General features: G+C 38.9%; 1 protein-coding gene across 4 annotated transcripts in view; it reads right to left on the reverse strand.

Moving 5' to 3' along the window:
- Positions 1-15051, reverse strand: part of LOC131694059 (myoneurin) — a 31418-nt gene extending 16367 nt beyond the window's left edge. The window contains exons 1-6 of one of the 4 annotated variants that reach the window (XR_009306390.1): positions 7552-7747; positions 5307-6072; positions 5111-5216; positions 4951-5047; positions 3586-4530; positions 3161-3519 (exon numbers count right to left, since the gene is read on the reverse strand). Coding sequence is in view for 3 of the 4 variants with exons in the window: in XM_058982421.1 (XP_058838404.1) it covers positions 3231-3519; positions 3586-4530; positions 4951-5047; positions 5111-5216; positions 5307-6060 (2191 nt within the window). In the remaining variant the exon portion in view is untranslated. Of the gene's footprint in view, positions 1-3160; positions 3520-3585; positions 4531-4950; positions 5048-5110; positions 5217-5306; positions 6073-6233; positions 6861-7551; positions 7753-14295 lie in introns of those variants that run through there. The other 3 variants (XM_058982422.1, XM_058982421.1, XM_058982423.1) reach the window with 3 other exon arrangements.
- Positions 15052-16516: the final 1465 nt, after the last annotated feature.

Genomic DNA, 16516 nt, shown 5'->3' on the forward strand with positions numbered 1-16516 from the left:
CAAATGACCTACTATCATTTTTTCTTATGCCAAACGGGCATTATGCCAAACGACTTTATGCCAAACGACGTTATGCCAAATGACTTTATGCCAAACAGGTTAGCCCCTGTGAATACACAGAGAATATTACAGTGGGACTGAAACGAATGCATATCACTGAACCAAATTATTAAAAACATCACATAGCTCAACGTTGATGGCGATCCAATTAATATTATGTGTATCCATTGAAAGTCACAGGAGTGGCACATATAACTTATTATTTCACATCAATAACATTCATTTAACGAATTGATGCATTGTATGTGAACAAAGGATATCTGTATTATCAGATGAATGTTATGTGATTTGCACATATGAAAAAATCAGTAACAGTAAAGTTGTTTTCAAGCTGGGGAATCTGGTCGAGCACTGGCCGATTTAAGTTTCGAAAGTCGTATTCTATCCATTATTTTGAATATAATTTGAAGCAGAATTACAATGAATGGCCACTTTTGAGTACGTTGATGCCTGGAGAAAATTCAGCGTAAGCTTTGAATTGGTTTGTAAAATAACCTTCAACTGATTATATTCGTTTCTCCGGACTAATATTTTACAGCCGTTTGTCAACTTGTCTTCAAGCTGTCTTCAAACTCTTGAGTCCGACGAAGAGTTTTGTCGTTTCTGGGATGTTTTCTTCTACGCTAAAAGGTATCAGGCACCCAGACGTCATCGAGTTGCGGATTCTTAATCAGGCGACAAAGGCACTTGCATGAGTATAACTGAATAACAAATTTTACATGACTTTTGTAGCATCCAAAGCTTTATGCAGGAAAATTAAATTGTATGGATACATTGCAGTAATGGCATTGAATTTTTGGAACAATGTTTCTATTGGTTAATCATAACTACGTAGTCCATAAAACAAAAATAAATTCAGCTAAAAATTATTTAAAAAATCACACGAGTTTTACTAACGTAATCAATAACCCTCATTAGCATTTCACGTAAAAACTAGTAACAAAAACGAATAACTCTCATTGGCATTTCGTATAAAATGTATGTGATTGTTCCAATGATTTTAATCAATAGCATCTTTCAAATGTTTATGGGATTTGCACATAGAAGTCATGTAAAAACCTACATGGAAAATAACTATGTATGTTTTCAGATAGATTTTAAATGATTTCTGCGTTCAGTGTACATAATAATCAGCAAACGTAGTAGTTTGAAAATGAAGCAAGCTTGAAACAACATCTGATGTTGCAAAAAGCGCTCATTGCTCTAAGAGATTGAATATGTCGTGATACTGATAATCTCCTACCGTGCCCTGGAAAATTCGGTAAGAAATGTGCGTGGCAAAGATTGTCATTGTTATTTGTTATTTATCCGTGTGCAATCGGACTGTCTCAATAACCTTTTTCTGCAACTTATGTGCAATAACTGTACAGCTACCGTCTCACCGTTGCACTTGTCAGTGTAAACTGTCCGTCTGGTTCGACTCGAACAGACCACACTGACCCGAAAAGGCTGCTTATCATTTCTAAGCGCCGTTGTGCCTAATCGAGTTAAATAATCGTATTCGTATATGAGACGCGCAAGGAGATTTTACTGACTCGAATATCAACTATCTGAAGCAAAAAAGACATATCATTTTACACATATTTTTTAATCCTAGAATAAACTAAAGGTTTCAATTCTAATGCAGAAACGCTAAAGATTAATTGATCCCCTTCGACCGCAGCCGTAACGCGGGTTGCGGCGTGAAAACTGCCGAATAGGGGTTGTTGAGAACAGCTTGAAACAACATCTGATGTTGCTCAAAATGTATGTGATATCCAAGACTGATTTGGATAGTTGTAAAGAGCCTAGTTGGCATACCTTATGCAACTAGACTCACTGTTCTCCATTCATCCACACGAAATGTGCGTAGCAAAGATTTAAGTGAAAATCCAAAGTGATTTACTACTCTGCTATTATTTTGTTATTTCGTTGCGGTCTATCTATACTGGAGCTTCGCGCATCATAGCGAACGTTTCGATCTAAACCTTTGCTGAGCAGGTTTCAGTGCACAACTCGCATCCGCAGTAAAAGAAGAATTGCTTAATTGAGCGACCGAAAATAAAAGTCGCAAGGATAGAACATGCTTCGCAAAACCCGTTTCAAACATATTAAAATATAAAAATCGGAAATAAACTTCAAGCATAAAAATCGGACAGAAATTCTTCAGCATAAGAATCGCTTAAAAAGTTTTCATCCATAAAACTCGGCAAGGATGAACCTCCAGTATAAAAATCGTTTTAAGATAAATAAATCGCTCGTAGGAGCATCCGTATATCTTGATGTTCAAGATTAAAAGTCGGTTAAAAAAAGCTACTTTGTAAGAATCGGATATATTTCTTTCCGGTTCTTTTACTGAAGGTTTTTTTATCCGACTCTTATGTAGAAATGTCCCAGTCCGATTTTTATGCTTGAAGTTTATATCCGGTTTTTATATTCTAATATATTTGAAACGGGTTTTACGAAGCATGTACTGTCCTTGCGACTTTTATTATCGTTCGCTCAATTGCAACGAAAAAGTTTCCGAAGCGCCGATGGTTGAGCGGTAAGCATGATCGTCACTCACCCTAATGGAACAGGGTTCAATCCTAGCCGAGGTGATTGAGATTTTCTGAAGTGAAAAATTCGTGGTAACGTCTTCCTTCAAAAGGGAAGTAATGGCCCATGTGTTGATAAGTTGATATCTAGGGTCCAGAAAGTGGAATCACGTCTTTGGCACGAGTGATTGGCTTACTGGGTATGTTTCATTGACACTTCTGCTTGAAAGTGTGAAACCAGTGCACTCCACCATATCGGCGCACTGCCATCGTAAACGGCAATAGTCGTCGAGAAAAACTTTGGGTTTTTTTTTAAATTAATTGAGTCTATTTAGAGGGTGGATTCGATTCCATAATTTAAACAAATAAACTTCTCAGAATGGTTTCTATGAAAAATATCAACAAAAGACAAACTAATTAAGTCAAAAATCTGTATTTTATTGGTTCTTTACCACCGATAGGATATCTAACTATGGTAGAACATCTCAAAATGTTAAAACTACTACTGGCAAGAAGCTGTATATACGCGACATCATGGCATAACATAACATGTATGTATGTTCATACGGCGAAAGAAACATTACCTGCCTGGGAGTGATTTAGCATTGCGGTCTTGAGCCGAAATCCTTTACACTCAACCACAAGAATCCATACCCGTGTGTGTTCGTTTGTGGATAATCATGCTTGCATAGGAAGGAAAGCCTTTGTTGCACACAGAGCATGTTCGCTCCTGCGTTTGCGGTATCGACACCGGAACCGTACTGTGTCGTGAATCGATAATGGAAGATTTCGCGCCTCGTCGGGGAAGAGTACTGTTGTTGGATATGGCCAGTTCCGTTTCTGTATGTGTACTCTGGACGTGACGAACCCACTCGGCCGGTGTTACGAAATACATTGCACATAGATCGCACTTTAGAGCGGCTGTAACGTCGGTTGTATTATCCTATAAAAAGTAAGTATATAGTAGAATTAGAATCAAATCATTTTTTTGTATTTTTGAAGAACTTACATTTTCCAATCGGCGACGACGCTTCGATACTGTATGCGGGGGATCTGTGTGGCTTTCAATGTGGCGTACCCATTCAGCCGGTACAGTGAATGTTTCACTGCACAATTCACATGTCAACGGTGAGTACACTTGTTCCTGGCTTTGATCTTCACTTCCATCAGAGCACGTAGGATCTTTCATTTCTACTTTGACAATAGGAAGCCCAGATTTATCAAGATCTATCTCTCCAGCATTCACGTCAGACCATTCCACCGGTTCTTCTTTCACATTTAGAAAGTTCAGTTCTTCCGGCATCGTTTGAGATACGCTGGGCGTTGTCGGAACGTTTTCTGCGTTGGAGAGAACTGCTCTTGATGGGGAGTTTTTTGGGGTGCTCTGTTGTCTGGGAATTTGGTGTGTGTTTTCTTGATTGGTAGTTGGATGAGTTCGTTTTGTACTAGACGGATATGCATCATAACTACTAACAGGTCTAACTCTCTCACCAGGATCAATCGCAACATCCTTTTTAACATTGATAATCGGTGTAGATGAACTTGCCGGCATTTGTGCGGTCTGACTTATCCCGTAGCTTTTGGATGGATTTGTTACGATTACAGGACTATCGTGAACGGTAACCGGATTCTGCGCAACCCGTGGTTCCTGCAACGGTATCCTATCCACTGAAATTCGCTCCGTTCGATGACGACCATGGATACCTTTGGATGCAGTTTGCTCTGTTGAAGCTGTCCCATCGGATGCACCTGGATTTCGCCAGAGACCGCGAATTTTCAAAATTTCACCACCACGCAGCACCTCGTTCAGGATATCAACCGATACCGTCGATTCGCCCGTGTACATATACTGGATCAAGGTCTGAAGGGCGCGCCTTGTGAGTTCAGGTGGAAGTACGATATAGGTCATAGCGTTCGGCGGGACGATATACTTTTCAAATATGTTGGCGAAATACTGTAGATTAAAAAAAAAAAAGAGTACGCAGATCATTAGGGGAAGTTTAATACCAATAAGACGCTATTCATATTTTTATTTATTTATGGACCAAACAACCTTCTAATGTAAAAGTTTTAGAAGCATCATTTGCTTCTTCCCCCACGTTCGAAAAATCTCTAAGAATGTTCAGGTCCACCCCTTAGCTCTTGAGTCACGACAGAAAATTCTCAGGGTTTTTTCGCGGACTTCAGCTGGATTTCTTTTTCCTTACGGGTGGACCTTAAACGCTTGAGAGCAATCGCAATGGCCACTAGAGGATCGTACAAAATCCTCAAAAGGGTGAGAGGATCTCAAGCTGAAGGAGCTGGGGAAGAACGTTATAAGTATCTAGTGCACTCATATTGAAACCCACATTAGAACTCGCAACCCAATACTTACCGTACTAGAAGTACCAAGAACAAGTTTATGTGCTGCCATCGAAAAACTTTCCTCGTTGTTACAGGTTATTAGCATAACATCAGCATAGCGATCATTCCTGGAAACAAAATTTGATAATATGAAAAAACACTAGTCGATAAATACAAAGTACTAATCATACTTATATAGACATGAGATCGATGAATTGAGATTTTGTTGGTGAGAGTGCCACTTGAGCTGATACTTTTCTGCACCCGCGGAAGACTGTGACATGTCGACCGTTTCCCCTGAAAAAAATCCAAGCAGTAACAAAATTAGTTATGCACTAACTAACGCACAGAACCAGTTTTGAAAGGCGGAAAGCATAGAAAACGTACGGTAAATTTTTGCGATCTCTTCTTCTTGTGATGCAGCGACAGTCATTACGGAAGTAGTACTAATAGAAGTGCCTGCAATAGTAGCAGTGGTGGAAAATAGATCCACGTGTGAACTCGTGGATGGAACTGGTGAACTGTCTCTAATAACAATCGGACTACACCGCGAAACTTCAATCTCCCTTACTCCCGCTGGATCACAGAGATCGAGAATGGCCGTCACGGCCTGTTGTGATGAAGACGAGGAAGAAGCGTTCAGGGCTTCTACATTGGGTTTGATATCCAACTCCTCCTCTTCTTCGGGGACGTTTGAGTTTAGAAAATCTAATTCCGGGATGCACTCGAGCTCTTCTTCGCTGCTATCATCACTTATATCGGAAGATGTTTCCATCCACAGCTTCAGAGTTGTACTCTTAGCTAGATGTGATACATCTTTCGAATGTTCAATTGTTGCCTGTGATAGTCGATGGAAGTCAATAAAGCCTCGCCTTCCCCAGGTGTCATATTCACTTGTACTGAATAGCAAACAGGGCCAGCAAAATAATCGTTGATTCTTCTCACATCCTGTCATCCAAGTGTAAAGGGTGTTAACATTCAAGTTATTCGAGCTCTGACATTTAGCATGCAAAGTCGGCATGTGATTGGTTGGCCGTCCACTTTTAACTATCTTCTGTTGACTTTCCTTGCTCAATGTTGCAAATGGGATCTTAGACAATGTACACACAATGCAGTGATAAGCAGATGTGTTTGACGCCATGACGATCAATTGCTGTATTTAAGAACAATTAAATTAGATGTTAGTTTCAATGAATGCGATGGATCGTCTCGTCCTCGTCGTTATCACAACAGGATGCCTTTGTTGCTAAGAAAATATGAGCTAGCTAAGAAAAGAGAGATCTGCCTATGTAATAAACCCTCTCTAAAACATACTTGCGCTACTATTTGCCTCTTGAATTCCCTCGTCGCCTAAAACTTCCACCAGTACATCCGAATGGTGAATCATTTCAGCTTCATCATCATCGTCTTCAGTCTCGTGGTACCGACTAGCTACGGTAATTATGGGGCCTAAATCCATCTTTCTCCTACCTGTTTGGATCGACGAAGCAAACTGTTGACCACGGGGACTCTCGCTTAAAATCTTCCTTCCCTCAGACGCATAGCAATTATATTTCTCAGCGTTTAGTAGGTGCATTTCCTGATTAAGATGTGTTTTCACAGAGTTACTAAAATTGCTCAGGCCATCGAATCCTTTATATCCCCAGGTATCAGTTGGATCAGAAGAGAATATATAGCATGGCCAACAGAACAGTTTGTTCTCAATTTCGCAGCCAGCAAGCCATTCGTATCGAAGGTAGTTATCCTTTTTGAACCGCCTGGTGAACACTTTGCCTTTGTAGCGACATTCCTTCGACAGTAGTGGAAGCGCTGGTGTGGGCCGACCACGCCCGATGACACCGGCAATTGTCCCTACGGATAACGTCTCGAAAGGGTGCTCTCGGAACATGCATATTGCACAGTGATATGAGGAAGGATCGAATTCCATTACGAAGCTGGAAGCTGTTGAGTTAAAGCGTGATAGTAGTGATAATCAAGACTTTTAAATGTCTAGGATAATTCAATTTTTATGTAAATAAATATGAAAGAAGGAAGTCGACACAATCCGACTGTTGAAAATTTATCTAATATCCTACTGAATAACCTCCAGAAATTTAAAAATTTAGACAAGCAAACCACTATGTATGCGAAAATGCTAGTTTTGGGAATCCTTAGTGTACATAAATCCAAAGCATATGTTATGAAAATTACTAACCCAACACTGCACGTTCCCCAGAACATGTAGTTCTACATGTTTACAGTGGTACTATACACGTGTGCCGCTGTAAACAAAAATTGGAAAACATTTTATTTCGTTGATCTAGCGGTCAGACTAGAGGATTTTACAATATTTTAATGGATCAGTACTATGCAGGAACTATAGTTCTCTGATATGTAAACCTGTACAAATAGGTGAATTTACAATAACTAGTTTGGTCATCTGTCTGAAACCTTGCAGAAAATCATATTGTTCTAAGCAACCTCTCAAGAACTAAAAAACAAAGCTAAAAGAACAGTTAAATAATAACGCTTAAATATAGTTCACAAACAAAAAGGCATCCGGTACAATTGGTGATTGAAAACGACGAGGGAGGAGGGCTTATAAAATATCGATTTTTCACGCAGACTTGAAATAGTTGTGACAAATACGTACATTCTAGATCTAACAAGTCGCCGTCCACCGATAAATACACTGGAGAATCACACCACCGTGCGCTTGAGTAATTATTTATAACATTCCAGCACGAAACACTTGCAAAACTTAAATTTTCGATTGCGATAGACGAAGCAGAATATTAACGGTATCAACTTCGAAGCCACCAAGCGATGATCTGAAAATACTTGACACATGACGTTTCGTTCGATTTGAGGATTACGTTGGCCTCACAAAAGGTTGTCTTCGTTACTGCGCACTTTCCACTAATCTGAACCGCGGGTCCAAAAGGAAGGAATTTATTAGAAAAATGTAAAGTTGTGCACCTTGGTTCGAATACTATTTTGTTAATGAAATGAACGTATAACTTATAATTCTGAACGGATTCATAGATTGGTGTTGGATAGTATGAAAAGGATTCACATATCCAACATTACTTGAGGATGGTTTGGAATGGCCGAGGATGGTTTGAAATGTGCCATGAAAAAAAATTAATGGGTTGTGAACAAGACACGACCGCAGTCACATTGAAAATGCAGCATTTTTAGTGTGGCTTTCGCTTAGTGGCAGGGTTGTCACATTCACTAATTTTCTTAACGTTTTGCAAAAATCATCGGGGATTATTTTGAATATTTGCTTATATTATGATTTTCTGGTAAAGGAACAGAATTAACAAGCACAAACTTAATACAAGTTAATTGAAGGAATTTTCTAATTGAATTATTTTTTCATTATATATTCATCCTAATAAGGACGGTTTGCTAATAACCATATTTTGGGTTACGGACGAAAATCCTATGGAACGAATTGAGCCTTGCCTGCCTAATATTAACGGTGAATAGTCTCAAATGAAAGGTGCGTTCCCATAGGCTGCTATTGAATTTCTAATGGATCCGACTTCCGGTTCCAGAATTACAGGGTGGTGAGCACGATCACGCAGAAAATGTCGATTTTAATAAATTCTGCAATGAATGCATAAAGGTGAAAATTTTTCCAAAACTGCTTCGATTTGTAGTATCAAGTCACTAACATCCATTCAAAGTCTCTTTGGCCACATTAGCCACCATCATCGGTTCCGAAAGCCCCGGCGGAAGTATCTAAATTCAGAATAACAGTCACATCGGTTTCTCGGAGAAGGCTAGACCGATTCAACCAAACTTAGTCTCAAATTAAAGGTATTGCGCCCCCGTAAATGGCTATTAAATTTCATCCCGATCTGACTGTATCGGTTCTAGAGCTACAGGTTGTGACGTGCGATCACAGACTAACAGACATAACACTCAAAAACAAAGCTTCGCCCGCTTTAACGGTCATTTTAAATATATTTGTAGTTGGGACTGTGGCCACATTTGAAATTATGGCGCCACTGACATATGAACAAGCATATGGGGGATAGACCACTAGTAAAAAATTGTTCCCAAACCTGAGGGGTAACCCACCAGTAAATGAGTGATTGGGACTGTGAATAAAAGGTGGAGCTAGTGTTCTGGGAAAATTGTCGGATCGATGTTTTTTGAGAGAATTCCCTCATAGTGTTATGTCTGTTAGTCTGTGGTGCGATCACATAGCAAATTGCGATTCAAACCGATACTCCGATGAAAGCAAAAATGATAAAAATTTAGCTAAAATGTCTCTCAAACAACTTAAATTTTCAGTTCTAGGTCACCAACGGCCAACCAAACTTTCATTGACTACATTGACCACCATAGACGGTTCTGGAAGTACCCGGGAAAAACGGCCATCTTTCAAAATTAACGAACTCACATCAGTTTCCCGCAAATGGTTTGGCCGATTTTCGCAAACTTAGTCCCAATGATAGCTATAATATCTCCACAGATGTCTATAAAATTTTGTGCGGATCACTTATATGGTTCCGGAAATATAGACCAAACCGCCCGGTCACATATGAAAATCCCATGTGAGCCGGATCTCAAATTTTTTTTCAAAGGGACCCCATGAAATTTCAGAAATCGAATTCGTATTTTTGATGCCAAACATCTTTAAAATGCATGAAACGCCGAGATTTTATGTTACCTCGAAAAAATTGTTTTATAGAAATCTACTTTTGGGGACTTTGTCGATATCGCACCTTTTTTCAATTTTATATTAATGTAGCTGTTTTTTCTTTTACAAAACTTTAAAACTCGAATAATAATGTCTTTTCTTGTATATAGTTGTCATGTCGTGTATAATCAAAATGTAATATATACATTTGTAAGCTTATATGTAGCATGGATTTAGGTCGAAACGTTCAACATCTACGAATCTTCTGATGTTCACAACATATGTTACAGATGCCATGTCAGACGGCCTTCAAACTGACGTTATCTACACGGACCTTTCAGCTGCTTTTGACAAGATTAATCACACTATTGCAGTTGCAAAGTTGGATAGACTTGGCTTTGGTACTAATATTCTCCGTTGGATGCAATTGTATCTCAGTGATCGTCGTCTAGCAGTCAAGATAGGTGATTGTGTATCCGAAGAGTTCTTTGCTTCATCTGGTATTCCGCAAGGCAGCCATCTCGGTCCATTGATTTTTCTTCTGTATATTAACGACGTCAACTTTTGTTTAGAAGGACCACGGTTGTCTTTCGCCGACGACCTCAAGTTATACCATAGAATCCGGAATACAGATGATGCAGCTTTCCTTCAACGCCAACCAACCTTTGCGGAATGGTGCGAGTTCAACCGAATGAATGAATCCACGATTGACAGAGCGAATTGTGTCAAAGATCTCGGAGTTTTTCTCGATGAACAACTGACGTTTAAACAGCATATCAGCTATATTTTCGCAAAGGCATCACGCTGTTTGGGGTTCATAATGGGAATATCTAAACACTTTTCAGATATTTACTGCTTGAAATCTCTCTACTGCTCACTCGTTCGATCAACTCTGGAATATTGTTCAGTTGTGTGGAACCCTCATTATCTTAACGGTGTCCATCGAATTGAGACAGTACAGCGCAGATTTGTTCGGTTTGCCCTTCGTCGATTGCCTTGGAGCAACCCTCACCAGCTGCCAAGTTACGAAAGCCGGGGTTTGCTTATTGGACTCGATACATTGCAAGTGCGGCGGGATCTATTCCGTGCTATGACGATTTCGGATATTTTGCAAGATCGAATTGACTGCCCCGAGCTTCTCAGTGCGATAAATATGTACGTTTGCCCTCGCGCCCTTCGCAATAATTTATTCCTCCGATTACCTCTTCGTCGGACTAACTATGGAGTTAACGGTGCCATCATTGGTTTGCAGCGGACCTTCAACAGAGTGTCATCCGAGTTCGATCTTCACATTCCACGTAGTAGATTACAATTTGACTTTTTAAATAGATTAAGAACTTATCATTAGGACCACACTGTCTCTGTTGATATCAATTATATAAATAAATAAATAAATATAAACAACGCAAAAATTCTCGTGTTCATGATTAAGAAAGGCACAATTGCACCGCTAGGTGGATTAAAACAGGTTTTTACGTATTACAACGAAATTTGTTTTAAAATAATGTAATATTACGTATATTGGACCTAAAATTTATCGAATGGAATGGAAAACTATATATAGCTTAATGATCCAATTGGAGGAATATCAAATCAATTTGTGTAGTGGGTGGAACCCACTGGTTGACAAAAAACAAAATGAAAGTGGCGGAAAACGTTGTTTTTCTCTCTTTCTATCTTTCATGATCTATCTGTCACATGTGTTTGATTTTTTTTCAATACAGCGCACTATCCAGGCTTGAACATGTGCTTCTAAAATACATAGGGATTAAGTTGTTCCAGTGCACTTGCTGTTTGATCCATTTGAGCATTTGCTTATATGCAAGGATGCAAAATGCCTACCTTTTCTGCGGCTGTAATTTTTCTGCCTACATTCTCATTTCTCTTTCGACGCTGCTGTCGTTCGCTATTGCAGGACGCCCAGCGCTGTATGGCAGTCTGTAAGCAAAGCAGCAACATGACAAAAAAATACTGCCCCCAGTACAGCCACCAGACGCGAGCGGTACAGCTTCTTTTTCCTTATTTTACACTTTTTAATATTTTTAATCTATTCAATATTTTTAATCACAAACGACGACAATGAATGCGGTTCGTTTACGCCACGACCGGCATTAGCGCTTTCGTGTGCGGGCCTCTCCCTGTGACTATGCAAAGAAAAGTGTACAAAGCGAGAGAACAAACTTTACTACGCCACACTCTCACCGAGCAGTCGGAGTACAGCAGCAAAACAAAAATCTATTCTACTGCTGTACGGGAAAATGTACTCGGTTTGGCTACCGTTCTGACAAGAGCTGTAGTGATGCGTCGCTGTAGCGGGCTGTACGACTTGTGCAAATGTAAATATACCAAAAAAATGTAGTTTAGCAGTACCGTTGGCATCCCTGGTTATATGAATGATCTTTGTCGTTCTCATATAGAACGACTATTTGTTTTGATTGGAAATTGATTTTACTCACTGTCGGACACAGGGATGTAATGTACCTCAGAGCAAATAAAGAGAAGAATAAAAAACACACTTTGTTCTTTTCACGCGAACCACCGCTCTTCTCTTTAACAATAAACCTCTTCACTCCGACGTGTGTTGTGTATAGGAACGTGCATTATACTCCATGGCTGCACACCCCAAAGAGAAGAAATAAAAAGGCTATTTGGTGTGAATGTAGGTCCCACGCGCACGGAAGCAGAGAAGGCAACATAAAAACATTTTAAAAACGTTCTTCCAATCAATCCTAATCTGAATTGTAGTTTAATTCGCCTTTCTATCTGCTTGCCAGTGAGGGGAGGCACAAAAAAGTGGCTCTTCAAGGTAACTCTTTGCGCGAAATTGTGCAGCTCCTGGTGCATAGATCTTTCTATTTTTCGTTTTCAAGTTTTTCTTTGTGCGGTCGTTCTGCACATCACAGTATTTTTGTGCTGCTCTATTTTTCATCGGTGTTTTTCGCTCTTTGTGCACATTGTGTGAGCAAATAACAAGCCTATAGACGAACAGAAGCATGGTTGTAAGAATATTTTATTTGACTAAAATTTATTTATCGCAGTTTCGTTATGGCTCAAAGATTTGATCCCCTTTAATTATTTTGACAAATCTCCGAAGCCGATAAGCTTTTCTTGTGCTTATAAAGTGCGCCATATCATATTTGTTTTGATTTGGAATTCATTGTTTTAGATTAATAGAAATGCCCACCATTAACGGCATTAAAAAGGGCATAACTGACTACCGCTTACGGTTTACAACTACAGGGTTTTTAGGCTCTAAAGTATAGCATCATATACTCATATACGGTCTATTTTAATGCTTAATATTCATAATGCTTATAAACATTCACAAAGCTGGCATAAAACTTATAAATATTTGCAAAGTTAACAAACATTTGTGAAGCTCATATAAAGCTTATAAACATTGGAAAGCTGTTATATAGTCAATATACTGCTTACTTTAGTGCTTAGTGGTTTGCTGGGAAGACTGATATACAAACCTTTAAGTGGACATGTAAGAGAAAGCAGATTCACACACAATAATGAATTCGGCTTCGTCTCACCAGGATCCGACACTAACTTAGTGGCAGAAATAAGCCAGCGACGAATTGGCGCTAACTACAAAAAACGGAGCTACTTCTGTTCTGAGCAAATTCAGCAATTCCATAACTAATTTAGTTATAGGTTCTGCGCCCGTTTGAGCAAATGTGGTTTTATCAAATTTTCTCCTTGATGAAGAAAAATTAATTTTCATCCAAACTTTTCTCCTTAAAAAAAACAGCAACTCGCGTCGAACCAAATGTTTTGATTTCACTAGTTCTCATCAGCTTCAAATGAACTCCTTTTCTTGTAGGACATCATGCTTGACTTTGCTTTTTCAGGAACACAAGTAGTATCCGTTTTCTTGGAGCTAGCGTCAATCCACCACTATAGCTTAGTTCTATTACTACGATAGTTTCTGATGCTGATGAGACTAAGTCGAAACGCAAATTCAATAGCTAATTTAGTTAGAGGTTTTGTGCCCTTTCGCATAAATGTGATTTTACCCAATTTCGTGCTTATTGGAAGAAAATTGGTTTTAGATTAATGTTCAATTTATAGAATATAAAAAAATGCAAAATATCCAATCTTCGCAGGACAAACCCGTTTTGAACAGGAAAAAACTTTGAATTTTTTTGCAAAAAAAAAATCTAAAACCCGATTTGGTATATCACTGGTTATGAGGCAACGTCCAGGGACCAAAGGAGAAAATTTTAACAATTTCGGTTTACCAAAGGGCTGATAAAGACGGATCTTCACTGTATTCGGATGTTCAAAGAAAACTTAGAAATATGCATACTAGCCACGGTTCAGTTAAGCTAACGCAATGGGTAGTCAAAAGACAAACAAATGAAATCAATGAAAAATAGGTACAACTATTCACCAATCCAGGATCACCGTTTGCGAGGTCATGCACCAATCTAAAAATCAATAAAGTTTACCAGCTTTGTTTTATCGCAGTCGAAAAATCTTATTGCCACATCCAACAAACAGACGCCAACGCAATGTTTGATCAAAAGGCAGCTGAGTTTTGTCATATTCGTAACATAATACTCATGGTTTACTAATAACGATTATATTGTGCTTCAACTGCATGAACTTGTTCTAATGATTTTCGATTCGTCTAGACGCATTTATAGATTTTCTCCACAAGTATCTTATTGAACAAATGAGTGGTTCCCGCCTTTCGTATCTTTTGGTTCAAGGATACAATGCACTACTTACTCATTCTTCTTTTGCAGAGATCCATGTTGTAGCCACATGCAATGTGACTCGAACACCAACAGTTTGCAAATAGTAATATTTGTGGAATTCAGTGTTTCGTCAAGATCAACAGAGATTAATTACCGACGCGAGATTACAGACTCTTCTATGTGTGAGGAAACTGAAACAGAGGAACTCTGATTTTTCAATACATTGCCGAAGCGACACAAACGCTTTTCTGTTCTTGTTTTCACTTCAGTCTATCGTACGAACCCCGCACGCTCAATTCCGCAAAAATCGATAAATTGATTAACAATAACACGAAGTACGTTGTGCGAGTTGTCCTTACTTCAGCCAGCCCAAAAAAAAAAAATAGTTTCGTTATAAAAACGTATTGCTCTTATTGAGTAATTGTAGCACGAATATCCATACACTTTACAAATTTCACTTTGCACGCATGAATCCGTTGTTTTTGTGTATGCAACAGTATGGAATTAAAATCGATTTCACCAGATTCTGTTCCTATCACGATTCAATCCCAGATTGTAACAAACAACACAGATAAATGTTTATAATCCCGAGCGACACATTCTACATCAAAATGCGTATCAACACATTCTGGAAAATCGACCTGTCGAGAAGATGTTTAACCGAATACTGGGTCTGGCGCCCACCAAAATACACCCAAAGCCACCCAAAAGCATTCTGCTAAAAATTACAGTAAGGTTCTAAATCAGAAGTAACAGGATGTCAGAAAAAAGCCAACAAAATTTGATTTAATCGGCAACACGCCATGCACGTTCTTAGTCGAACTCGAAATCGTTCGGAAAACCGAAGGGATGAGTATTTTCTAGTCAATAAATCGTTTGTAGTCATCGTAATCTAATTTGAAGTTGTTGCTTTACCTTCACCCTTACTACACGAGTCTCAATTGTAATACACTCCATTTCAACTGGTTGTACAGATAGGAGGAAAACAAAGATTGCTGAAAATGACTACAAGAGCGATGAAAACATTGAGCATGAAAAGCGTGAGACATAAACATAAACGAGAGAATTACTGGAATGGGTAACGCTCACTGTTTCTCTCAGCGAAACTCACGAGTGACTCACGCGCATTCGTAACGGTTGAAAACGCCTCAAGCCGTCTAAAATCACGGCAAACACGTGGATGCAAACATGTCTGCATTGAAGACAGTTGAATTTCGTTCCACGCGACGACGAGCCTTATGCCGTTTTCGCGGTGTTACATTTTCAGCAGAACAGGAGACCACTTGAAATCCTCATAGAAAATCCTCCCGTTTTTCCACCGACTAAATCGGCTTGCGTCGGCACAATCGGCCGACTATGCCACCAATTAATAAAACAATTGTTACACTGACTTTTATGGGAGTTTAACATGGGCGTTTGCCGACGAGACAACCTATTAAATAATTTTTTTCAAATCGGCCGGTTAGTTGGTAGTTTAAAAGCGGAACCAGATCTACACAGATTAAATCTGGCGATCAATATATTGTTTAAATTGTTCACCGCCGAAACCCGGTCGGTTAACTAATCGGTCGACCTCGAAGCACACGATTTCGTCATTTTTTATGGGGTTGTTTCATTCCCACTTAAGTTTGAAAGTGCAACGCCAGGCTAACCAACTGTCCCGGAGTTTTGGCATTAAAAATGTATTCACTATAGTGTCATTCTAAAATTCAATTTGTTTCCTATGTAACGAAACTATGTACTTAAGGTTTGCACCCTTATAGCTCCGCTATTATTAGAAGGGTTTTAATTATTTATACATCAGCCGATTCAGAAATGCTTAACTTAAATCTTAGTAATAATTTAATATCTGTGCAATGAAGGTAGTCTATTAATAAGTGGTGAAATATAAAAGTTCACGAAGAGAGGGAAAATTTTAGATTTTATTCAAAACCAAATGTTTTGATTTCATTAGTTCTCATCAGCTTTCAAATGAGCTCCTTTTCTTGCGTACATCACGCTTGACTAGGCGTTTGCTCAGGAACACAAATTGTGTCTCTGTTTTTTGGACTCGCGTCATTCGGATTCTGATAATTTTACATCAATCGATCAAAAGACGATGATTTTGACAAGCATATTATGTAAACAACCGAATTATTAACAGAAGAAAAAAGTAAACAAGGGGAGATCTCATTATTAGATACATTACCCGTCAAACGTTTGGAATCGCTTCAATAAGTATTGTAATACCATATTGAATATTGCAACACCTC

The sequence above is a fragment of the Topomyia yanbarensis genome, chromosome 3, assembly GCF_030247195.1.
Source record: "Topomyia yanbarensis strain Yona2022 chromosome 3, ASM3024719v1, whole genome shotgun sequence".
In the NCBI taxonomy this organism is placed as follows: domain Eukaryota; kingdom Metazoa; phylum Arthropoda; class Insecta; order Diptera; family Culicidae; genus Topomyia; species Topomyia yanbarensis.